Consider the following 20451-nt stretch of genomic DNA (forward strand, 5'->3'; position numbering starts at 1 on the left):
ACTAAGTTGTTTGTTTATTACGGATTCCTGCATTTTTCCAAGTAGGGGTAACAGAGATATTGGTCTGTAGTTGCTGAGCCCCTGGGGATCTGCTGATGGTTTCTTTAGGATGGGACGGACATAAGCCTCTTTCCAGGTGCTCGGGATAAGGCCAGTAAGAATGGAAGAGTTGAGAATTTTTTTAATTATAGGAGCGCAGGTTGGAGAGAGAAGGGCCATCTTGCTAGGCGGGCATAAATCAGCTGGTGAGCCTGATTCTGCTGCTAGCAGTAGGTTATTTGTATCGGCAAGTGAAATAGTCTCAAACTGATTAGGAATACATTTGGTAGATGTGGAGGAATTGTCTGGAGTTGCTTTAAGTCCGAGGTTATTAATACAAGTGACAGGAAAATTGGCATGCATTTTGGAAATTTTTTCGTGGAAAAAGTTCGCTATGGAGTCGCATAGTATTTGGGATTCAAGCGGTGCTTGTTTGCATGCTGGGGGGAGGAGAACTCCTTGACAATGTCAAATAAGGCTTTAGAGGAGTTTCTGGATTGTTCAATTTGGTTATGAAGGTATGAGCATCTGGCGACTTTTATTAGTTGATGGTAGTGAGATAATGATCTTATCTTCGGATAGTTTTGTACATCTCCATCGTTTCTCAAGAGCTTTGCAAGTGGAGTTTTTGTTTTTCAAGTCACCAGAATAACAAGGGGCAGAAAACCGCCTCGTAGAGGGGTTGACGGTTTTTATTGGGATAACCACGTCTAACGTTTTAATTAAGGCAGAATTGAAACTGGATAACATGGCAGTAGGATCTTGGCCACTTTGCTCAGGATCTGTGATGAATTGGGTAAATGTCTCATTGAAGGCATCCAGTGTTAATTTGTGCCATAGCCTATTCTTGCTGCCTTTTTATTGTATACGATGATTCCTGTGGGTTGGCCCCGATTGGAGCATAAGGGAGAATTGGATCATGCAGTGATCTGACCAGATGAGGGGAAGCGGCTGGAATGCTTTTAGTTGTTCTGAGTTAGCGAAGATAAGATCCAGGGTATGTCCTGCCTTGTGAGTAGAACCGGACACCTTCTGTGATAGTCCAAAGTCGCTCAAGTTAGAAATGCGGTTCATTACTTCTGGGTTTATCACATCTTCTCCATAGAACTTAAAATCTCCCAGAAGGACGAAATAGCTAGAAGCCAAAACCTGCATGGCAATAAATTTGGTCAAGGCGTTAGAAAAGTTGGTTTTGGGACCGGGTGGTCGGTAGAGCAATGCTCCGTCCCAGGACACTGACGGGGACAAGGACACTTTAAAAATGCCTAGTTCCATTAAGTTATTGCAGGTGGAAGAGATCCATTGAACTTTGAGAAGTCTTTTAAAGGAAATTCCTATACCACCCCCTAGTTTCCCAGTTCTATCTAGATGAATGAACTTATAATCAGCTGGTATTGCAAGATTAATGGCAGGTAGATTTGGTAGGGGTTAGCCAGGTTTCTGTTAGGAAACATAGATCTGGGGAGAGGGTGGAGATCATGTCCCAGATCTCTATGGAGTGTTTTACGAGAGATCTAACGTTACACAAGATATAGTTTGGGCTCTTCTGGTTTTGGATGGGGTCGGTATTTAAGTCAGTTATAAAAGAGTCCCCCTGGAGGCTTTGAAACCTACATGAGATACATGGTACAGGGCCCTCCAGCATAGCAGCGAAAGAGGGGTTAAAACAGTTTACTGACCTATGCTTGCTGGGTGTGATAGATCCTATTTCACATAGAGCTGCTCCGGTATAAGTATAGTGCATAGAGGCTAGAGCCCCAGGGGTATAATGAGCAGCGAACATTAAGACATCCATTACTGTAAATAAGATATGTCTATCTAGTTTTAGTGATTAAACTTTAGCCACACCTTGCCAGAATTCTCCCAACTTTGGGAAAGAGTAAAACATATGTTGAAGATCAGCTGCCAGCAGATCACATTTCTGGCATTTAGTCTGATCACTAGTAATCGAATTTGATGCCCACTTGGATATTCGCAAAGGAGTATAATATAAGAAACAAATAGTTCTATATTGCTGAAATATTAAATTATATGAATGCACCACTTTACAAATACCGCTAAGTGCAGATGACACCGTACTAGCAGATATATTATACCCCATTTTCTGAGTCCACCGTGCAGCTATTCTTCCACAATCACTTTCCTTATGAGAGTTAAAGCTTTTATAACCAATGCTAACCATCAATTTACTCTCCCTTTGATATATACATTCCCATACATTGGAATCCTGTATTACCATAAACTTCAGTTTTCGTACAAAATAATCACAAATCTGGTAATACTTCCATCGCATACTCTCTACCAAGTCATATATAGGATTCAGTCTCTCATATGTTAAAAATCCATTGGAGTTGTATAAATCTCCTAAATTTACAATACCCAGATTAGTCGATTGTTTCCCATCCCCCTCATGAAATATTCCTGGGAGTGCTGGGTTATCCCATAGAGTGAATTTAGGATGATAAATCGATATTTTATATTTATTTAGGATAGCTCGCCAAATAAATATAGTATTACGTACGGTCTTAAATTTGACCCGTTTGTAGTAATTGGAGTCATTGACTCTATATAGAAACATCTTAGTTTCTTCTCCTAACATAAATACATAATAAAAAAAATTATTGCCTAAATTTATTAGGCTATTGATGCGACCCAGAAATGTTGACCAAAAGTATAGTTTAAAATCTGGAAAGTCAAGACCTCCTTGACTGAATGGAAGTTTTAATAATTCAATTGCACGCCGTATTCTTTTGTACCCCCAGATAAAGCTACTAAGTATACCATCTAAACATTTAAAGAATGAGTTATTAATACGTAAAGGCATGGACCGAAACAGATAAAGAAAGTTAAGAAGAGTTTTCATTTTAATTAAATTTATACGCCCACTTATGCTCAAAGGGACCTTATGCCATTTTTTCAGTAGGATAACTGTCTCTTTTAGTAAAGTTTCGTAATTTAATGTGACCACCTCTTCTAAGTTAGCAGAGATTTTTACTCCCAAGTAGATAGCCGTTTTACTAAACTCCTTGTATCATCATTGATGGTTTGTAATTCACTACTACCTGGGTTTTAGTCATGTTTAATCTATATCCTGAGACTGTCCTATATCTTCTTGCCTTCCCTTTCATAGCTTCTTCTACGTTTGTTGAATAGACAGCGATGTCATCTGCATATACTGTTATTTTCTGTAAATTCAGACTTGAAGAAAAGGGGATTATCCATGATTGATTCTGTAAAGAAACTAGATAAAGATATAGATAAAGACAATAATAACGGGGACAAAGGGCAATCTTGACGAGTGCCCCATAATATAGGAAACATTATAGATTGTAGCCCTGCATAGCTAATCTTTGCCCTGGGATGATCATAGATAGCTTTGACCCATTGTAGAAATTGTCGTTTAATCCCAAATATTTGTAGTGTAGCCCAGAGATAGTCACACCCCACTCGGTCAAATGCTTTTTCAGCATCTAGAAGTATGATACCGAGTGGGGTTGAGCCAACTATGGCCACATCAAATGCAGCCATAGCAGTATTTACATGGGTCGAAGTGTCCCTCCCTAGGATAAACCCATGCTGTTGGGTGGACACCAAATCAGGCATTATCTGTACCAGACGAGTTGCAAGGATTTTAGCAAATATCTTTGCGTCAGGTATAGCATTACATACTTAATGTTTGTGAAATGTAAGTCCTCTCCACACCCTGAAACTTGCTTCTCGCTTCAAGGACCACAACTGTGAAGTCAGGCGACGAGGCCAGAGCCATGCCCTGATATTGTAACTTCTGTTTCTCTCCCTCTAGCCAACCTGAGGATTGGTTAGCAGTCTCTAAAATTAAGAAGTTTTGCAGTAATGGGGCATGGGGCTGCATCAGGAGGGGGTTCTGGGAGCAAGCGATCTGTGGGCTTGTTCAATCAGGAATGTCTCATTGAGACTGTATCAATCAAATAGCTCTACCAGTAGGTTTTTCATTAAGATATTCTGGCATCCTGTGTTTGTTATTTTGGATATTCCCATTATTCTTATGTTATTGTGATGGGATCTCAGTTTAATAGCCTAATTGTTTTGCCATGATGGATGAGATCATTTTCTTTAGTTTTTGACTTTCCCAGAAGTTTTGATATTTAGGGTCAGATGTACGACCCTTTTTAGCAGTCACAAAATGAAATTGGGCCGTGTGCGACTGCTAAAAAGAGTTTTGGTATGTCCAAACTCTATTTTGCAGGTCGGCAACCTATTACGAAAATAGGGTTTGTGTGTCGCTATTAGGAAGAGGCGAGCCAAGAGCGCCCCTTCCAAATAGTGAGTCGCACTGGTATGTACGATTGTTTTGCGACCGCAAATGCAGTCATAAAACAATCGCAGCTGCCAGTCTGAAACAGGAAGGGATCCCCACGCACCCCTTCTATTTTGTGAATGAACTACTAAGAGCAGACAGTGGTCCCACAGACCAAGGACTCCCCTTAAAAATGAAAGGAAAACTTTTCATTCTTTTCTTTTAAACACATCCCGTTTTCCTTTAAGGAAAAACAAGTTGCTTTATTTAAAAAGCAAACACAGACAAAGTGGTCTGCTGTCCACAGCAGGCTCCCATCCCTGTGTTCTTGCCCATTCACGAAGGGTCGCAAATTGCTGAGGCAGGTCATTTGCGACCCCATTGGGAATCACTAAATGTGCCTAAGACACATTAGTACATTCCGTTTTATGAGTTGCAAATTGTGAGTTGGAAAAAATCGCAATTTGCGACCCGCAAAATGGAATAGCCGTACATCTAGCTTAAAGCCTGTTTCAGTAATCATAAGCCCCTCAACTGCAATATGAACCATGTCAATCACACCAGTGCGACTATGCTCTTAAAGTACGTAAATCCCATGTTTACATATGTGAACTAAACATATGGTGAACTAAACATGATTCTCCCATGCTCATAGGCTTATTGTTCATTTATTCCTGAGGCCCACATGTGTAAAAGGGCCAATGTTAACCAGGCCCTCCGCCTAAGTGATAGTAAAGTTTAATTCAGAGTATCTGCTTTTAACGAGTCCATCCATTGGGATATCACTGACATCATTACTACCAATAAAATACATGCAAACAGATTTGATTCTGGTAGGAAACTCCAGGATTTTAAAGACAAAAATGGCTTTATATTAGATGTCTGCAGCCAGAGCGTGACCAAGCAGCTCCTGCAGTACAGGAGGGCCACAACCCTTGAGGGGGCCCACAAACCTTTAGGGGGTACCCGTTCAGCCAAAGGGGAAGGATTATCTGTAAAATCTGGGAGGCTAGGGCCCCCTCATCACATTCTGCCGGGTAAGGGGGGGTGCATGATTTGGCGTTACAACTCCTCTCCTGCTTGAAAACCTCTGCTACAATATAGGTCAATCAGAAAAGTACATTCCCCGATTTATTTTAAATCTCCCACTTTCCACTTGCAAAATGTTGGCATGTATGCAATAATACAGGAGTAGCACGGCATCAGGTGCGCCTAACGTACGGGGCTGTGTACAAGACATCGCTTTCTGAATTAGGGTCGCACATGCATTGATCACAAAGACACATTTGTCCCTTTTGGCATAGTTTAGGTATTCCTTGGTCATGTCTTACATCTTACATTGAGCACAGTCATCTCAATTTACGCACACAAATAGCCACTTTGTAAATTCAAGCCTGCAAGTAGGGTGACCAACCGTCCGTAAATTTCACGGACAGTCCGTAATTTGGGCCTCACGTCTGTTGTCCGTGAGGAAACCTTTTACCGACGCCTTTTGTCCGTAATTTGGGCCATCACAGGGAGCAGCACTTCTCCCCTGTGAGAGGCCTCACCTTCCTGATGGGGCGCCTCGAGCTCCTCCTTGAGCAAAAGAGCAGCCCCTCCCCGCCCTTTGTCATTCTGTATGGGGCTGATTGCCACATACAGAATGCCAATGGGGCAGTCTGGGCTGGTAACTCCTGCCTCAGTGTACAGCAGGGCGTTCTGTAAAGTAAAAGGCAAAACGCTAAAGCTGCAACTTTAGCAACGTGAGAAAACAGTGTATATAAAGAAGCCTGTAAAATAAGTTAAAAAGAACGGGTTATCGTTCTTTCTCACTCTCATCATTTTTTAACTGAGGTATTTTCAATATTATATCCAACAAAGCCATGGTTGCTGCTTTTTTTTATTTCAAGCAACTAACAACCATTGACAAAGCCAATAGTCCTGGTTTTTGTTGGTGTAATGATACTTGCTGTATTATATATATATATATATATATATATATATATATATATATATATATATATATATATATATATATATATATATATATATATATATATATATATATATATATACATATATATATGGATGCAAAGACATAAACAACATTATACCAGTCGGGAGGAACACTACGCTAGCGCTGATTTTTAGCCTAGGTGTTTTAAACTACGCCCTTAATTACATCGAACACCCCCTTTGAAGAGACCCCCCCCAGTTTTTTTACACCACACAAAGCCCTGGAAACAACACCATGTCACAGTCACCTCACATCCTGGCACTGTGCATCATGCATGACTCATGACTTCTACGTTTTCAGACTGCCGATGTGCAGGGGCATAGTGACCTTTCCCCCACCCCACCCCACCCCTTGCTTTAGGAACTACAGCAAGGTGAAGTTCTTGATGGGCCTCTTCTGTCTGCAACTCTGTAGACAAAGGCTCAGCTCATAATGTGAAAAGGTGGGTGAGTAAATAATTGAAGGAATGTGTGAATGGCTGGATGGATGACTGAAAGGATGAATGGATGAATGAAAGGGTGAATGAATAGATAAAAGAAAGGATGGATGGATGAGTGGAAGTATGGATGAGGGAAAAGGTTAATAGATGGATGTATGGGTGGAAGGGTAGATAGATGGGTAAAAGGGTGGATGGGTGTATGAAAGGATGGATGGATGGGTGTAAGCTTAGATGATGGGCGAGTGAATGGGTGGATAGATGAGTGAAAGGATGGATGGATTGAATTGATAAGTGAAAGGGTGAATGTATGGATGGATGAGTGAAAGGGGTAGATAGACAAAAGGATGAATAGATGAGTGAAGAAGTGAAAGGGTGGATGGATGAAAGAACGGATGGATGAGTGAAAGGATGGATGAGTAATAGGATCAATGGATGGAATAAATGAATGGATGAGTAGATGGATGGGTGGATGATGGATGGATAGATGGATGGAAGGATGGATGGATGGATGGATGGATGGATGGATGGATGGATGGATGGATGGATGGATAAGTGAAAGGGGGATGGAGAGAGAAAGGGAGGATGAATGGCTGAAAGGGTGAATGGGTGGAAGGATAAGTGACTGGGTGGATGAATGAGTAAGTGAATGAATGAATGAATGAATGAATGAATGGCTGGATGGGTGAAAGGGTAAATGGCTGGATGGATGAGGGAATAGATGGATGGGTGAAAGAGTGGATGGATGACTGTACGGATGGATGGGGTAAAAGAGTGGGTAGATGAATAATGGATGGATGACTGAAAGGGTGGATGGAGGGATGGATGAGTGTAATGATGGATGGAAGGATATATGGTGGATAGGTTTACAAATGGTTGAATATGTTTGGATATAAATGGGCACATAGATGAAAGGACAGAATGAATGGTGAAAGACTGAATAATAGATAAAAGAATGATTACACCTTGTAGAACCCATTATCTCAAGTAGCATTTCCTATAGATTGACTTTCACGTTAATATGAGTCATTGTCTCTATATAATGTGTGTGATGTAACGCACTCCGACACCCTGCCCTACATAATTGGGATGAGTAACACTATAAGAGAAATTAAATACACATGAGAGACGGTCTAAGTGAAAATGAGGGGCACCATTGAAGGGTGATAGCAAGGCAGGACTGGCCGGACTGGGCATCGGGTGTTTCCCTGGGAGGCTGGAAAAGGGGTGGGGGGCAGTTTTGTAACAGGGGCCTGGCACTCCAAAGTTCCTTATATATCCAGTAGTTTTCAATCAACAATAAAAGCGGCTTCACTTATATTCAGGTGTGGTTCACCATTGTCTGGTGATTAATGTACCTGCTGGAGTGAGATGCGAATTTTGAATTGTCTAAGGCAGCAAGCTGCAGCCATACTGAAAAACTGTGAAGGGCACGATTGTCACAACCTAATATAAACCTATTTTGACTTGTACTTAGATGGTTGTCTATTTACTTACATATATACTATTCTGCGACGTCTCTGTAAAACGTACCTTTTGTCCCGAAGTTTTGTCCTGAATTTTGACCTTTTGTCCTGAATTTTTGTCCTGAATTTTGACCCTTTGTCCTGAATTTTTACACTCACCGTCCTGAATTTGCACCTATGCCAGTTGGTCACCCTACCTGCAAGGAATGAATAGGTTACATGTGCTCATGCCAATATGTATGGCTTCAATTTGCTTCACTTCAGCGGCGTGGCTTGAGCGCCGAGGGAAATGGCGGCGTGAGCCCGGAGCTCCGTGCCTCTTCCCCACGATAATCCTGGAAGAAAGGCCGGGGAGCCCGTTTGTGCCCCGGCGGCGATTGAGTAACCGGTGGTGACTGGCTGGACGAGGTTTGGGTTGCTGGCGGCACTACAGCGCCGAGAACGGCCGCCGATCGTAGCGGCCGCCTGAGCGGAGGGAAGGACAGCGGCGCGCAAGATGGCTGCCGCGGCGGAGCCCTGAAAGACCGTGGGCTGTACAGCGGAACATACTGCCGGCGCACACGGAGGAGGCGCGGTCGCCGGCAGCGACGGACCCCACACAGCGAGAGACGCTCCTTGGGCCCCGGCTGCGGTGTGCAGCGGTCGCGAAAGCGGGGAGAGAAGGCCGCCCGGGTGCGCCGCTGCGGGCGAAGCTCACGGACAGCCTCCATTGCCGAGAGGGTGAAACCCAGTACTGCGATCCAGCCCTGAGCACCGGCTCAAGCCGGCAGGTGAGCGGGGGCCGCCCTGAGAGGGGGACCACGGGGGACGGTGCACGGCGCTGCACATCTTGGCCCCCCCCCCCCCCCCCTCACCCCCGCCGCGGAGGCCCGCGATGTATATGGGGACATAGCGGAGGATCCCATAGGCCAGTGAAGGGACTTTGGCGGCGCCAGACTCCCGGTGGCGCGACCAGCCTAACCCGCCAACCCAGGAGAGCGAGAACAGGCCTCCACAGAACCCGGAGGACGAACATCACGGCAGGCACTACCTCTGGTGCGCAGTGCTTGCGCAGCAAGACCCCATAGCGCGCAGGAGCTGGCCACGTGGCGGAGGCCCGGAGATAGCAAGCAGTCGAGAAAGACGTGAGCGGCGAGGCCGGCTACTATGGGGAAGCCGAGAGCCAAAGTGGAGGAGGCGGCGACGTCTGATGTAGCAGAGGGGGGCCCCGCTGAGCAGACGGACCTGCAGCGATTGCAGGATCGGATATTGGACGCCATAACGGCCACTCGAGACGCGCTCCACAACGATATAGCGCAGGTGGCGTCGGGGCTGGGCTTGCTCCGGGCGGACCACGACAAACTAAAGGACAGGGTCAAGGATGCTGAAACGGTGATCAATGTCCTGGCGCCAGCTCACAAGGCGATGGAGAGTAAGCTAACGGAGGCCCTGGACCGCATACGCACCCTGGAACGGCGAGCGGAGGACGCAGAAAATAGAAGCCGACGCAGCAATGTGCGGATCGTAGGCGTGCCGGAGACGGAGGGGACGGGGGACATGATTGCCTACATGGAGGAATGGCTGAAAACAGCGGTGGCGCCGGAAGGGCTTTCACCATTCTTCACTCTAGAGCGTGCTCATAGAGTCCCCTCAGGACCTCCCAAGCCCGGGCTCCCACCCAGACCGATCATAGCCAAGTTGCTACACCACAAGGACAGAGATCTGCTCCTGCGGAAAGCTCGAGAGGGTGGCCCTTTCCAGATAGCGAACAGCAGAGTCACACTTTTCCCGGACTTCACCTTTGAGACGCAGAAGCAACGGGCCTCCTTCCTCACAATCAAGAAGGAGCTGCGAACTGAAGGAATTGCCTACTCCTTGCTTTTCCCAGGCAGGCTAAGAGTGGTGGCAGACGACAAGGCGATCTTCTTCGCAACGTCAGCGGAAGCCTGGGACTGGTGGGAGACATACAAGGCTGGGACTGACGGCGCCAAGGCAAGAGAGGAGCGGGAGAAGGAGCGGGAACGCTCGCCCAAACGGCTGCGGAAATCGAAGAGGCTGTGGAAACGAGGGCGGGCGAAGCTGGGACCAACGGCCTCCCAGACTGAAGCGGAACGGCAGGCCGCGCTGCTGGAAGTGGAGAAGCTGGGACGAGCGGAGGGCCCCGGATCTAGGGGGGCCACGGACTCGGACACTCATGTATCGGCCTCAGGCTCGGAGTCGGACCTTTCGGGGATTCATCGCACAGAAGGACCGCTGGTGACACCGCAAACGGCGGACGAGATCCTGAATATATGAACTGCTGGCAGTGAAGAGTGGGTAATGTTTGAATGGCTGGGAGGGGAACCATTGCCTATGCACATAGCGGGGGTCGGGGCACACCGAGGGGTTCAGAGCAGGGAGATCATGAGGAATTGGGGAGGGAGCGAGGAGCTGGGCGGCGCAACCCCCCTCTGGACGAGGCCGCACTCCGTAGGCCCTTAAGGCACCCACAGCTACGGCTGTGTAGTTGAGACCTGGGTCATCAGGTGTGGGAGTTTGGATGGGGACTGATATCTCGATATTGGGGCCTGTTCTGGGGGAGAGGGGGGCTCCACAGTTGGGGATTGTTTACTTTTATTGAAGTTGTTGACCCTGGGTGTACCATGGGTAGGACTGTTGAGAAGCTTTGTTTTGTTCAGGGGGGGCACCACCACCGTCGAAGGGCAGGAACTGGAGGGAGTGTTTCGACCGGATCACTGGGACAATGGCTAATGTGAATGGGCTGACCTGTATTACTTGGAATGTCCGGGGCCTACACACTATGCAGCGCAGACATAAAGTACATGCCTATTTAGTGCGGAGGGGAGTACACATTGCAATGCTGCAGGAGACGCATCTTACACGACAGGAGGGGGCGGCGCGACAGAGGAGATGGCGGGGACAGGTTTTTCACACCAGCTACTCGGCCTATGCGAGGGGAGTACTCATATGGATTAGGGCAGGCACACCTTTCCAACTCACGCGGCAATGGGTAGACCAGGAAGGGAGGTATGTGGTGGCGGAGGGGAAGCTAGAAGGTAGAGATATTGTGTTAGCTAGTATATATGCCCCGAATACGGACCAGTTGGCTTTCCTCGCGACACTATCAGGGACGCTGGCTCACTCCCTGGCGGGCCCGGTCCTGCTGGGGGGCGACTTTAATTCCATTGCCGACCCCTTGCTGGATAGGTCCCACCCCCCCCTACACGATTCCCCAGTATACAGGCTATCTAGAGGTAGAAGGGAATGGCAGGAGAGCTGGGAACTTACGGATGTCTGGAGAGGGCAACACCCGAGTGACCGGGATTATTCATTTTTCTCCGGGCTGCATGATTTGCATGTCCGATTAGACACGATACTCTGCTCCCGGGGGGTGCTGCCATGCGTCACTGGATCGGAGTACCTGTCGAGAACAATCTCAGACCATAATCCACTCCTGATCCGGCTAGCGTGGGTAGCAGAGAAGCCCAGGGTCCCGCTCTGGAAACTGCGGCCTGAGACCCTAGAGGTCCCCCTGTTCGAGGCGGCCCTAGCGGAGGGAGTGGCCTTATATTTCACGAAGAATGAAGGGACGGCGACCTCTAGAGCGACGGAATGGGACGCCTTTAAGCTAGTGGTGAGGGGTATCTGTATCAAGGATTATGTAGGCGTGCGGAAAGTATTGCTGGGCGATTTGGCTAAGGCGGATGCTAAGCTGAGGGAGGCGGAAAGGGGGCGGCCCGGACACCCAGAACTCCAGGAGACACTTTGTTCGGCTAGGGAGGCGGTAGCCATTGAAGTGGAGAGGCTCCGAGCCTTTGACTACAAGCGATATGTGCTGCGCTCCCATGTTGACGGCGATAAGGCGGGCACCCTCCTGGCATGGCTCTCGAACCCCACAAGACGATGCGCTCCCATACTTCAACTGAGGGATACAGCGGGCGTGATACAACACACCCAGCTGGGCATAGTCAACGGCTTCCAGAAATATTACGAGGGCCTGTACAATAAGTATGGGCGAATTTTGCGGATCTCGCGTTCGCGAATTTTGCGGATTTGCGAACTCGCAATCCGCAAAATCCGCGAATTCCCGCGAATTTGCGGATTTTTTTTTTTGTGTGTTCGCAATTGTTTCTGCCAGTTCGCGAGGATTTGGTACTAGTTCGCAATTGCGAACTTACTTGTCGGCTCGCAACGGTCGCGACTATGTTGTTTCTACGTCTGGTTCATCATCACAGCCTCCCAGCACCCTCTGTTTTACCACTGGCACCCTCTCTTTGACCCATGCCACCCTCTGTTACATCAATGCCACCCTCTGGTTCATCATCACTGTAGAAGATGGGGGGGAAAAGCAAGCCCACCTGCCCTGCTTGAACTGACATGAATTAATTTGGGGTTAGTTTATTAACAACACCTGCCCTGCCCCAACTGACAATAATGAATTAGGGGCTAATTAATGTATCACTGAAAGAATTTCAAGTTCCAGCCTGGCACCTGCTTGTCTGCTCCTTTAGCTGTAAATCAGGACCTTTGTGGCATACAGTTAAGGTCAGAGCAGGGTCACACAATAGTTGCAAGCAGGCAACCGAATTCTGGAGGGCCCCCTCGGGAAGCACTACAAAGAATCGTTACAAATCATGAGGTTGACCTTTTGCACCTGCTCATTGCTTTTGCTTTTGCTGAAATCGTTTTTCGGTTTTTTTTGCGCTATTCGCGGGGCGCGGCGTCGTGCGAAACCGACCGGGGAAGCCGCCAATTCGTGCGAATGAGCATTTTATTTTTTTGCGGCTTGTTGTTTCGCGAGTTTTTTTGCAGTATTCGCGAGCCGCTTGCAGCGCAACACGCGAATTTACCCCAAGGTCGAGTACGGGCGCGGCCATTTTGTTTGCGTGACGTATTTCCGTTTCCGCCCGCTATGTATAATCTCGCGCAGTAAGCGCATTGCGAGTAGAGGTTCGCACGAGATCGCGCGGGAAATCTAGAGGTTCGCACGAGATCGCGAGGAAAATCTCGCGCGAACTTACTTTCGCGCTCGTGAACGGGCGCCGGCCATCTTGTTTTTCATTCATTTCCTGTGTCTGGGCATGGTGTTTAATCCTCTTGGTATCTTTGCCATCCTTTGCTTGTTTTCAGTTTTTTTTTTACGATTTTGCTTCTTATCTATCCCTCTCTTTTCCTAGCTGTATATTTTTGTCTTTTCTGCTATTTTTCTTTACTTTTAAACTACTTTTTTAAACTCTTTTCTTTTCTTCTTCCCTATCCTATTCTTTCTTAATTTTCTACTTCTTCCTACCTTACCTGCCCAGACCATGGTCAAGCCAGGCGCCGTGAAGCTGCCCAGGCACTTGAGGGCCGCAGCGGCGGCGGGGAGTAGTGCTGGACCCAGTGCCAGGACAGCATGCGGGAGATTGAGGGGGGAGCAGGTGACGCGACGGGAGATATTCAGCCCGGAGGAAGTGGGCGCGCTGGTCTACTTCGTCCAGCGCCGCCTGCCCAGGACCATCGCGGGAGGCGGCAGGATCGCGGCCGGCGGCTACAACATGCGGGAGCGCCGGAAGCGGTGGGAGAAGGTGTGCTGGGCCATATCCCACCTCTACGGGGTCCAGCGCACCTACAGCCAGGTCACCCATCGCTGGACGGACCTCCTGGACCGCAAGCGCGACCTGCTGGACCAGCTCGGCTTGGAGATCCCCGGGCTTGGTGAGTAGTAGTAGCCATTTAATCACTCACTACTATGATGTTTTCTCCTGCTCTGTGTTGTTGTATTGCAAATATTTGTTTTTTACATGGAGCAAGCCAATAATGCCGCTGATGACGATTACATTGTAGTTAAATTATATTTCAAAATCTTCTGTGCATTTCAGGTGCACTGCTCTCCTTCTCAGTGGCGTTGCTACTATGCTTATTTGTTTTCTATTTCGTGGTCTTATTGGCCTGAGTAACTATTATGTATGAGTGTACTTTACAGAACTGCGTAATGCTAGACACTAGGGGGCAGATTACATTTACAAGCCCCTTGCGCCACGTTTACGTTGCCTTGCGTGACACATCAGCGGCGTAAACGTGCCGCATCCCTGCGAGTCATTTACAGCATGACGCATCTAGGGAGATGCGTCACGTTATAAAGCCATGGGCCTGCACCACAATGGGTGCGTTCCTAGTACGCAGGGTGGGCGGTCCAGCGGCTGTGCGCCTCGCAAAATTGCCTGCGTGAAATCTACAAGATTTAACGCAGGCACTTCTGCGACGCTGCTACGTCAATTCAATTCCTTATGTCTGCTCGAAGCAGGCGAAAGGACTGACACAGCATGTTAAGTATTGGGTGGCCCTGAGCATTACTGGAGTTGCATTGCGTTGGAGACGTGACTCCAGCGATGCGCCGCTCTTACGTGACGAGATGCGTCACGCAAGTGCCTACCCTTGTGCCAGGGCGCGCCGCATTGTAAAAAAAACGATGGATTAGGACCCAGATCTTTTGACTGGGTTGAATGTGTGACATTGATCCTCATTCGGTCCATCACCTGTTGTTTTTGCAATTCCGCTATAAGTGTACTGGGGATGCCCAGACGTGGGTCCCAGGCACTCCACACCACTGGAGTCAAGCTAGCCGGGCTGATGAGAGGTGTTACCTCGAAACCGGTCCGGTCCTCGGATGCTTGATTCCGTTCTGGGAAGGACATGGCTTTTGTAGTTCGGACTGGACTGTTCCCATGGGGCACAGGGTCAGAGCTGATTTGCATATCGCCATTGTCTAACCCAGGGTGGTGTGGAGTGCAAAAAAACGATGGATTAGGACCCAGATCTTTTGACTGGGTTGAATGTGTGACATTGATCCTCATTCGGTCCATCACCTGTTGTTTTTGCAATTCCGCATTGTAAATGAGGCACATCTGCCGTGTCGCAAGGGTAGTTTTGCGTGACGCATTTGATCTGGCGCATCTCTGGAGATGCGCCAGAACGCGTAAGTAAGTATGCCCCTAAGGGGCAGAATTGCAATTACCGTCGCATCCCTGCAAAGTAGCAGGGATGCGCCATTAATTGTGCGGCCCGCTACCACCACCAAACATGGTGCGCCGTATTTGCAATGCGGCGCACCATGGGCCCAAAACGTCACCGAAGCTTTACTGCTGGAGTTGCGTCGCAACGATGGCGCAGCTCCATCAATGCTCTGGGGTACCCTATCTCCCCAATGCTGGGTCAAGCCGTACGTCTGCTTCAAGCAGGTGCAGGGTTTGTGTGACGCATCATTGTCCTAAAGGTGACTGATTGAAATTTTGTAGATTTCCCTCAGCCACTATTAGGATGTGTTCCAGCGCAGGAATGCCCTCCGTTGCGCCGGAACGCCCCCTGATGGCGCAGGGCTTTATAATGGGATGCATCTCCCAAATGCGTCACGTTGTTATAATATTATACGCCGCACCATGGCGCCCTTTTTTGTTTAGCTGCTGCGTCACAAAAGTCACGCAAGAACGGCGCAAAAGAGCCGCAAGGGCTTAAATCTGCCCCTTCCTTTGTACCCCTGACAATAAGAAAAATAGTGGCGGTGGATTGATAGTTTGACTATTTAAATGACTGGTAATGTAGCAGGCAACTGTTAGTGTTGTCACTGATCTGACTGAAATCACAATGGAGTTTGTCTGTCACTTTGCGTCTTGCCTGCGGACTGCTGCCTGCCAGTCCTAGGTGAACGTTTCAGTACTTTGTTTAGTGAGTTACGTGACTTTCGAAGTCACAGGTCCGCAAATAAATGAAAACTAACCATAATCAATATAATTTCGCGGAAATATTTTGTTATTGTTCTTTTGAAATGTTTGATTTGGTTGACATTGACAAGCAACAATCATCCATGTTTTCTGTTCTTTCTTTCATGTTGTACGTCAGCTCCCCCCAGGGGCGAGAGGAGGACACAGGAGCAGCAGGCGGCGGATGCTGTTCAACAGGGCCAGGATCGGGCAGGCGAGGGCTCCTCTGCTGGCCCCAGTAAGTTTTCATTTTAGACTAGTACCTATTTTTCCTAGCGTTCCTCATTTGACTTTTTTCAAAATTGTCTTTGCTCTTCTTGTAGACTGTATCTAAATTCTTATCCTGCCTCTACTATGACTCCCTGTGGTATTACTAGATTATTCTTATTAGTCTGTCTGTGTAGCTAACTAAGATTGCACGGTTGGCGAAACTCCCATGATTCTAGTCAGCAATAGCTCTATCAACTTAGTGCAGTCCTCTGGGATTGTCCATAATGTCTTTTGAAGTGTTCTATCTGGACTCATGCTTGCAAAAATTCCAAAACCTTTCGCTCAGTCACTCTAGTCTGGACCAAAAAACACAGATTGTATTTAAGTTTAAAAGCTTTATTAAAAGTAAACACATTTATTAAAATGAAGTCATAATAAAACTAAACGTTTAACTGATAATGGAAAAGTGGTTAGTGCTGACGATTAATTGAAGACATTTCTTGTGGTCGAGCCGAGCTCTCACCTGGTTTCAACTTGATCTTGTTGTTAGAAGTCCATCTTCTGTCTGTGTGGAGAAAAATGGTGCGTGTTAAAAAAACAGCCTTCATCAGTTGTCCCAAAAAGTGCAGCAAGACAACCTTCCCTGGAAAAAGGGACATTTTTTTTAACTTTAACGTAGACAGTCACAAATTACATTGTTTTCACATGTCTTCATTCCTAGACCAAAGACTAGTGAGTGCTTTATTCTAACATTCTTAAATGTACTTTGTAGGTGGAACATCTGGTGGCGGGGCCAGTGTGGAGGTGGTGGTGCTCGACACGGAGGCGGAGGGCGATTCTTCAGGGGAGGAGGCGGCGGCTGTGAGAGTTGAGACGGTGGTGGTGGCGGCCAGAGGTAAGCTCTTATATATTCCTTACTTATTGAGATTGAAGACTAGCTGGGAAGGCAAGAATATGAGATGCATGGCTGGGTGAATGATGAAGCAATGATGGGTGGAAGGACAACAGCCTGGGTGGGTGACACAGAAACTGTATGTGTCCATATACCTGGATCATGCTACTATCTGACTCTTAGATAGCATATGTGTATCTAGAGCAGGGGTACTCATAGTACGGCCCGCGGGCCGGTGGTGGCCCGGCAAGCCTTCCTTGGCGGTGCGCAGACCTTGCAGACAATCACTGCTCCCCCGGCCCCCACAGAGCAGAGGCTTTTTTGTATTTCACCTGTTAGCGCCCCTGCATCTCCACTCTGACAATCACTGCTCCCCCGGCCCCCACAGAGCAGAGTGGAGATGCAAGGCCACAAAGAGGTGAAATAGAACAAAGCCTCTGCTCTGTGGGGCCGGGCAAGCAGTGATTGTCAGGGTGGAGAAGCAGGGGCGCTACAACAAACAAAGCCTCAACAATATGTTAATGGTCTTTTGAAGACCTGTTAAGTACTTTGGTGTTGTTGTCTGTGTGTGCGCGTTGAGGAAGCGGTCTCAACCCGGGCTGAAGGCTGACACAGATAGACACACACACAGTGAGATGACAGAGGGGGAGGGAGAGGGAGGGCAGGAGGGAGAGAGAGATGGAGGGAGGGCAGGAGGGAGAGCAGGAGGGAGAGAGATGTATGTAAATGCTGGGTCTGGTGGCTCAGTGGATGAGGGCATCTGCTGCAGGGACCTGTGTGCAACCTCATGGTCACAAGTTATCGTTTTGCTTTAGCCCCGCCCCCTCTGACTCCGCCCCCACCAGTGCGGCCCTCGGCCCCAAACTACACTGTAAATGTAGCCCCTGAGAGAAAGTTTGTGAGTACCCATGATCTAGAGAGAGTAGACGGTCAGTGGATGAACTAAGTGTAACTTTGAAGAGCATGTAACACTGCACCCGCACGTCCGTTCCAGTGTAGGAAAGGCAAGGAAAAGAACTTTTAATTTTGTCCAAATACTACCATAAATAGTAGCAGTAGTTTGTATTGCAAGCACTGCATAGATCCGGTTATTACGGTGGCCACTCCCTACCTCTATTAATAAGTTTAGTAGTACTCAGTCATTCATGTGTGGATGTATCACTGGTCACTCAATAAAAAGCAAAGCACCTAAAGTCATCCCATATATAAGCAAAAACATCCCATGTGAAGTGATAGATAATCAGATTATTTATCTTCTTCAATTTTCCATTTCTAGTACTCATTTCCACTGTAGGGTGAAAGTTAACTTAATTAAGCAGTAGCCCTTGAGTTGTAACAGAGTATTCTCAGTGCCACCCGTAATAGAAAAGTAAGAGCTTCACCACCTGCATGTACTGGACGGGTACAGTAACGCAACGCAAGTCTAGGTCACTCCTCATGGCGTGCGTCTCTTTTTCTCGGGTGCAAGTTTACTGCGCTGGCATTATGCCGGCTTGCAGAAAATAACGTACCAATTTTCCAAAACAAGAGATAAGAAGAAGAATAAGACTGGTGTACTTTCATAGTCGACTCCAATGGAAGTCCACAGTGCTCGTAGAATTTGTTCCTTAAACTCCCACTAATGTTAGAGCAAGGATGAAGAAGTGTGAGGTTAGATAGATACTGGCCTCAATAGTTATGTAATGCGCTTGCAAGTTGCTAGTTGTACTGCAACACAAATTTCTGCTGAATGATTGAGTTAATCTTAAAGAGCATTGGTTACAGACTATGTCTTTCTTTCTTCATATAGATGCTCCTTCCAAACGAACAAGGAGGAAGGAGCTGGCTAGAGCGGCCCGGCAACGGAGGATCGAGGCCACTGTTGCGGAATATCGGCGGCTGGTGGCCCTGGAGGACGAGGAAAGTGTGCAGTCGACAACAACAACAACGTCGTCTGCATCGGCCTCCGTGGCCCCACGGGCTGCCACCCAGCACAGTGGTCCACCCAGACTGAGCCGGGCTGCCAAAGGCAAACGCCACCGCCGAGCAGCAAGGCCAACAGCTGCCTCTCACAGGCATTGCACCTGCAAGGCAGTGAAGGCACGCCTGCGCCGCACTACCCTGATGGTGTCCCGCCTTCAGCAGGAGCTCGCCTTGCTCCGCGAGGAGCATGATGCCCTGGCCCAAAAAGTTAACAGCATCCACCCATAGTGTCCCTTGCCCCTTTTTTAGAGACTTTTGGGGGGTGGGAATTGGGAGTTGGGTTTTTGGGGACTTTTGAAGGACAATCGTTGGGGTTAGGGAGGGTCTTGCGGGAGATTATTTTGTTAGGGATATAAATATACTTTTTCAAACTTTATCTGAGCATACCTGTTTTTTACTGCTTGCCTGGTGGGTGGGGGTTTAACGTTGACTGTTTTCCTGAAAGTTTAGTTCCATTTTCTTCCTTTAAGTGTAAATGCCCAAATGTTTTCAACACTAAGTGCCTCTCACAGACTAAGTGAAGTGAATCCAAGAGTCCTAGGACTTTAGTAGTACTACCTTCAGTCTCTCGTCTCTCGTACTAATACTCCATTATACCCCCAAACCACCAAACGCTTATCTTACCTGTAATTTGTGTTTGAAAGTAGGGCTAGACCCAGGGCTGGCTCCACGGGAAACACCGAATAAGGTTGGCAATCTTGGTCGGATAAAATTTCCTCATAGCGGTGGTACTAGTGGTGTGACACAGTGGCAGTTGCATGCCTATGAAAAAAAAGAAAATGAAATCTGGTTTGTCCTCCTGAGCAATTCAACGGTACAACTGAGAATATAGCAGGTGACAGAAGTACAGTAGAACAGTGCCACATTGTAGCCTAACAAATGGTAAAGTATAACTACTAATTCGGTTGAAGTTCTTTCACATTAGCAATGGTTCTTTGTCAAGCAGAGTAAGAATATATCCTCGGATTTCTTCACCAGCCTGTTGCTATCACCTTATCCTCCCCAGCAAGTGTGTGGATTTATTGCTGTAATAATAATTTAGTCACACATCAATCAAAACCACACAGCCCGGGGGAAGAGGGTTAGGGTTTGAAAAATGGATGGGTACGGGGGTTTTTGGGAAAGGTTTTGGGAGACAAGAAAAAATAGCACAGCATAGACAAACAATTGTGAACATAAACAAATCTTTGGGTACAAACCTATCCATCAATCTTTGAAAGTGCATGCACTACTGCATGCATGTCAGTGAAAAGTAAGTAGTACATTCGACAACTGTGGAAAGAAAGAATGCGACAGTACAGGGCCTGTGTGGAATTATTGATAACGATATTCAACATAAGGTCTCTGTAGCCAGATACCCGAGAGCCTTGCTGGTCACTATAAATCCATTCACAACAACACTCAATGGGGTTGGTCTGGAAGGTGTCAGGTTTACTCCCCGTGATCCAGTCGA

The 20451-nt window shown here is 47.5% G+C and overlaps 1 protein-coding gene across 1 annotated transcript; it reads left to right on the forward strand.

Moving 5' to 3' along the window:
- Window positions 1-9620: 9620 nt before the first annotated feature.
- LOC147690192 (uncharacterized) lies at window positions 9621-19373 on the forward strand. Its single transcript, XM_086939467.1, has 4 exons — window positions 9621-9627; window positions 16074-16172; window positions 16917-17039; window positions 18826-19373. The coding sequence occupies exons 1-4, from the start codon at window positions 9621-9623 to the stop codon at window positions 19224-19226; spliced, it is 630 nt and encodes a 209-aa protein (XP_086795593.1). The 3' UTR covers window positions 19227-19373.
- Window positions 19374-20451: the final 1078 nt, after the last annotated feature.

Source organism: Lissotriton vulgaris, chromosome 9 (assembly GCF_964263255.1).
Source record: "Lissotriton vulgaris chromosome 9, aLisVul1.2, whole genome shotgun sequence".
In the NCBI taxonomy this organism is placed as follows: domain Eukaryota; kingdom Metazoa; phylum Chordata; class Amphibia; order Caudata; family Salamandridae; genus Lissotriton; species Lissotriton vulgaris.